The 4,765-nt window shown below is 36.7% G+C and overlaps 1 protein-coding gene across 1 annotated transcript in view; it reads left to right on the forward strand.

The window, feature by feature from the left end:
* SLC25A40 (solute carrier family 25 member 40) overlaps positions 1-4,765 on the forward strand; it is a 36,907-nt gene that overhangs the window by 28,802 nt on the left and 3,340 nt on the right. The window contains exons 8-9 of the mRNA XM_014526576.2: positions 1,120-1,201; positions 2,901-2,981. Coding sequence (XP_014382062.1) covers positions 1,120-1,201; positions 2,901-2,981 — 163 coding nt within the window. The remainder of the gene's footprint in view (positions 1-1,119; positions 1,202-2,900; positions 2,982-4,765) is intronic.

Here is a 4,765-nt window from a genome sequence, read left to right on the forward strand (position 1 = left end):
AAGGCTGCAGAGGGAATAAGTGGGGAGACATAGGGCAAGGAGGCTACTTGACTTCCCCCCAGCCACTGCCTTCCATGCTGTACCAGTTGGAGGTGGGGATGAGTGCAAGACAACCCTCTGATCCTTAGGTTCTACACCTGGAAAATTGTAACAAATGTATACATTTTCCATATATGGAATCTAATTATTGGGCTTGTCTTAAATTCAGGGTCATCTTAGATTCAAGTAAATGTAATATTTCTAATGAAGTGGTATTGCTAATGAAGCTAGTTTTGACAAGGCATGTGCTAAAATATAGCATCTTTCCCTGAGTTGTTTACAATGTAAAGCCCATCTCCCCAGTTGATTAACTAGTACAGAGTCCTGCACCCATTCATAGTTCCACTGACCTTAGTGGAAGTCTGAATGAGTGCAGGAATACTTGCTGTTGGTTCCCATTTCAGGAAGGCGGCTTGAAAGAGACAACTGAGAGGACACGTTCAGAATGTAGGAGGAAATATCACGTTTGAATTCTTTCTGCTTGTGGATCTTGCCCAAATGGAAGCTGTCACTTGTGCATACTGTTGTTGTAAGCCATTTGCAGAGATGAGCAGCATTCTTCCAGAGATTTCAATATATCATAAGTAAACAATTTCGTTTTAGTCCTGGATTAAGTCCACCTCCAGCTGTCAAGGCCTTCTCTCCAAACTAGTTGTGAAGGATAATCCAGGACAAATTATCAAATAATGACAAATGGAAATTTTGAGGAGTGCTAGGTTCAGTAGAAAAGGATTAAGAGTGACTGCTTTGGTTACAATCCTTTTTCTTTTGGAAGGAATCTTAGATCTTTAAAGGTACAACCGTATATTATTAATATTTCATACAATCTAGGTTTTCTAAGCAGCTATACTAGATTGAATATTCAAATTAAATGCAATTATGGCTTGCTTCATTGACTTGTTAGCTGATATGCTAAATTGCAATAGCAAATCTATTTTTAAATTATAACCAGCTACAAAGATCTCGTTGGGACAACTACAAAAATCACGAAGTCTGGTCTAACATTAAGCTATTATATCTGTAAATGTATAAATAAAAATGAAATCTATTATAAATGATCAATTAATATTATTCTAATAGATTGCAGCTCTTTTAACTTTACCTTTTGATGTGGTGAAAACACACAAGCAGACTCAACTTTGGGAATGCGAGACCTTAAATAGTAAGTTCCTTGGAATCAGATTTCTGAATGTTTTTTACATTTTATATTAAATTAAGAATTATTCCCCTTTCTCATTCCACCCCTGAAATGGTGAAATTCTCCCTGGAACAGGCGGCTTAAATAAATACACTTCATTGCTTTTGTAAGGAGGTAGAGCTTTTTGTTTGCTTTTATATACTTTTGCTTGTTGGCCAACAGAAAGATGAGGAACCTTTACATCTAATGTGTTTGTGCTGGTTGGATTGTTATAATTTTTAATGGGGACTTTAGAAGGGAAGACAAGGAAAAGATTTAAAGTGCATCTCCAAGCTCTGACAATAGCTCTCTTCTCTTTTCCAAACTGTTAGCATTTCTGGAATGCTTCTGGGGAAACTGGTGTTTGATGTGTGTTAATGATTTGCAGGAGTGAAAAGATAAGAGACTGGTAGTACTGTTTTGTTTCATAAAAACTTATAGAAGGGGGGTGTCAAAGTCATCTGACCTATATAGTGCAGGAAATTTGGCAGTTGAATTTTAATTGCTACAGTGCACAGAGCTTCAGCAACCTCTGTTTCTGTTGCCACCTAATTTCTGGCCCCATGGGCCACATGACATGGCTCTGCACTTTGATTTCTCCCCATGGGATGGATAACAAGTCCATGGGACAGATCTTTGACAACCCTGCTGTAGAACAATGGGAACAAGGAGCATGCTGTTGGAATTGGGCAGTATGAGCTCTGATTACTATACATTTTTCCAGGTTGAATATGATTTACATATGCAAAAACTGAACATGAATAGTCCTTTGTGGACAAAGCTTTGGAGTGGATATGAATAACTTGATAAAAATATTTCCATATATAGCTCTGCTACTGTTTTTCGAAATATATGTATATCTTGATCCATCCACTCTCTTAGAAAACAGAAGCATCAGCAGTCTAGCCCTAGCAGTTTAGTATTTTCCAGTTTTTGAATGCAATTAGCTTTTCTTCTTTAGCTTTTTAGTGCATTTCAACTAGGAAGGCACTATGTTATGTTCAAGCATTGTATTTTTGATCTTCCCCTTTTACTGCTCCCTTTCAAAGAGAAGAGCAATGAGTAGTGATGGCATAATGGGGAAATATGCAACAGTAGCTACTCCAATAACCTAAAGGAGTAGGTATGAAAGGAAGAATTTTATTACTTGGTCACAGTTAGTTACTACTGCACTTAAAGCTATGACATTCAGTATGTATATATTTTTTTCCCTGTTCATCAAAACTCCCATCAACTTCAATGGACATTAGATCATTGCTGTAATATTATGGCATAATCAAAAAGCTGAGTCTGTTTTATTAGCAGTCTATTAGAAAACGTGTGAGTAGCATGAGTGGATTAACTACAAAGAATCTTCTACGAAAAAAACAGTGGAAATAGTAGAAGTTTCTCTATGTGAGAAACTAACATTAAACACAGGCACAGAAGAAATAGCTTCTTGGTCCATAGAGAGCTAAGCCTTAAAATTCAAGAAAACATAGCTGCCTCAACGCTTATCCCAACTTAGCACATATGAACAGTATGGATAAAATTAACATAAAATGAATTGAAAAATCTGTGACCAACATAACCACTAGTGTATTTTACTGATGCAATGCCCTCTAATTTTCAAGAACATTTTCTATGAATTTTTCTTTGATGGTAATGTTTTTAGTTCATGCTCTCTTTACTGTATTATACTTAGTATCACAGAGGAAGTCTGCATCAACTTGGACAGTAATGAAGAAAATTGTTGCTGAAAGTGGGTTTACTGGATTATTTGCTGGTAAATTGTAATATCTTTCTAAAATTTTTTGTTTTTCATCTGCCCTATTTTTAGAGTCCCTTCTCATTAACATCAATATCTTTTGCAGACATTTTTTGATTTTATGGTAATTAAAAAGCTATTCCTGCAGCCACATTAGTCTTTTGTGGTTCCTCTTTCTTCTGCACTTTAAGAGATTGATGTTGCGTCTCCAATAGAAGTCTCTCAGGAACTGCCAATTTTTTTGGACCCTACATTCTTTTAATTTGTCTATTCATGGACTCATACCCAGTGTCTTTGTTTTGCTGATTTCCTGCCTTCCTTGATTTAGACTGGTAATAGTCTTATATCACAATCACTTCTTTACTTTACAATACCTTGAATATTTACATCCAGCTCATCCACACTGGCTGGAACCAGATCCAAGATTGAAGGCTCCTTAGTTTTTTCCTTAAGTTTCTGAAACAGAGTTATCCTCTACACACATTAAAACGTTTTGGACAGTTTTTGTTTGTATTATTTTTCTTACAGCTGATATCAAGGAACTTATACCTCCCCTTTGCTGTTAACGGTAGCTCATACCTGAAAAACTTGAAAGATGCTTCACCTAACTTCTCTTTCCAATTCCATGGTCTACTGTAGACTCCTACCATAACATCACTAGTATTTTTTTTTCCATTCATCTGGATTAGTTCAACAGATTGGCTGTCCTTTTCTTCTTGAACTTAAGAACAAGTGTATTTACATTTTTGACATATAGTGCGTTGCTTCCTTTTTTTCTTCCCTTACTTGTCTTTCTGGAACAAGCCATGCCTAGGGACCTACCTAAATCCTGGCAAGACAAAATGATCTTCCTGGGCCACACATGAAACCGATCTTGCGGTCTTTTCTCAGCAAGCCCCCCCACACTTGCTGCTGATTGGCTGAGAGGGAAAACCTGCAGCATAATTAATAGCAAAGTTTGCAGAAATATCAAATAAATTACTGCATTAATTTAAATCTAATTAAAATACATTATGAATATAAATGTTTACACAATATGAATTGTAAATAATATTTATTAGCATTCTACAAAAAGTTTAGTAATACTAAATAGTGCTAACTTTGATAGATACAATTCATGTTAGTTGTTAAACATTAGCATGCAGCATTCACCACCAGTTGCAGCTGACATCCTCGGTCTCTGCCTTGCGAACACTTATCAAGACACTGAGATCACACGTTCTGCATCCACTGAATTGGTTGGAATGGTAAGGCAACATTTTGCCAAGTTGTAGAGATGTGGAAACTGATCAGAAACAGACTCGCAAAACAGTCACAGTCAAAGACATTTGGCCTCTTTGACAGTTCATGTAAGTGGCACATTTCTTCATCATGGTCTTCTGCCCTCTTGGGATTAATTTCAGGGATTGACTGAAACATGTGAAGCAATTACTCCTGGTAGATAATCTTGGCAAAGCTTGTTCACACATGGGAAACTATTAGCATTTGGCACATCTTTTTTTTTCAAGTAGTTCCTCAATTCAGGGTTATCAATTTTCTCCAGAAGAATGTAGGCAGCGGTGAATAGCTCCACTAGTGCAAATGTAGCCTCTCCTTGTCAAAGTACTTTCAGTAGTTCTTTTAAAGATTGAGGCATAGTTGCTCGTTTCTTGTTTTGACCTTCAGCCTCTGCAGCAGCCTTTCACTTTATACGTGATTCAGACTCTAAATGCTAATCAGTGCTGTTTTTCCTCGACACATCCAGAGTTGCTGCACAATGAACTAAACAATGTATTACCATCTGCATGCAAGGTTCCTGTAGG

This window comes from Alligator sinensis, unplaced genomic scaffold, assembly GCF_000455745.1.
Source record: "Alligator sinensis unplaced genomic scaffold, ASM45574v1 scaffold1588_1, whole genome shotgun sequence".
Taxonomy (NCBI): Eukaryota; Metazoa; Chordata; order Crocodylia; family Alligatoridae; genus Alligator; species Alligator sinensis.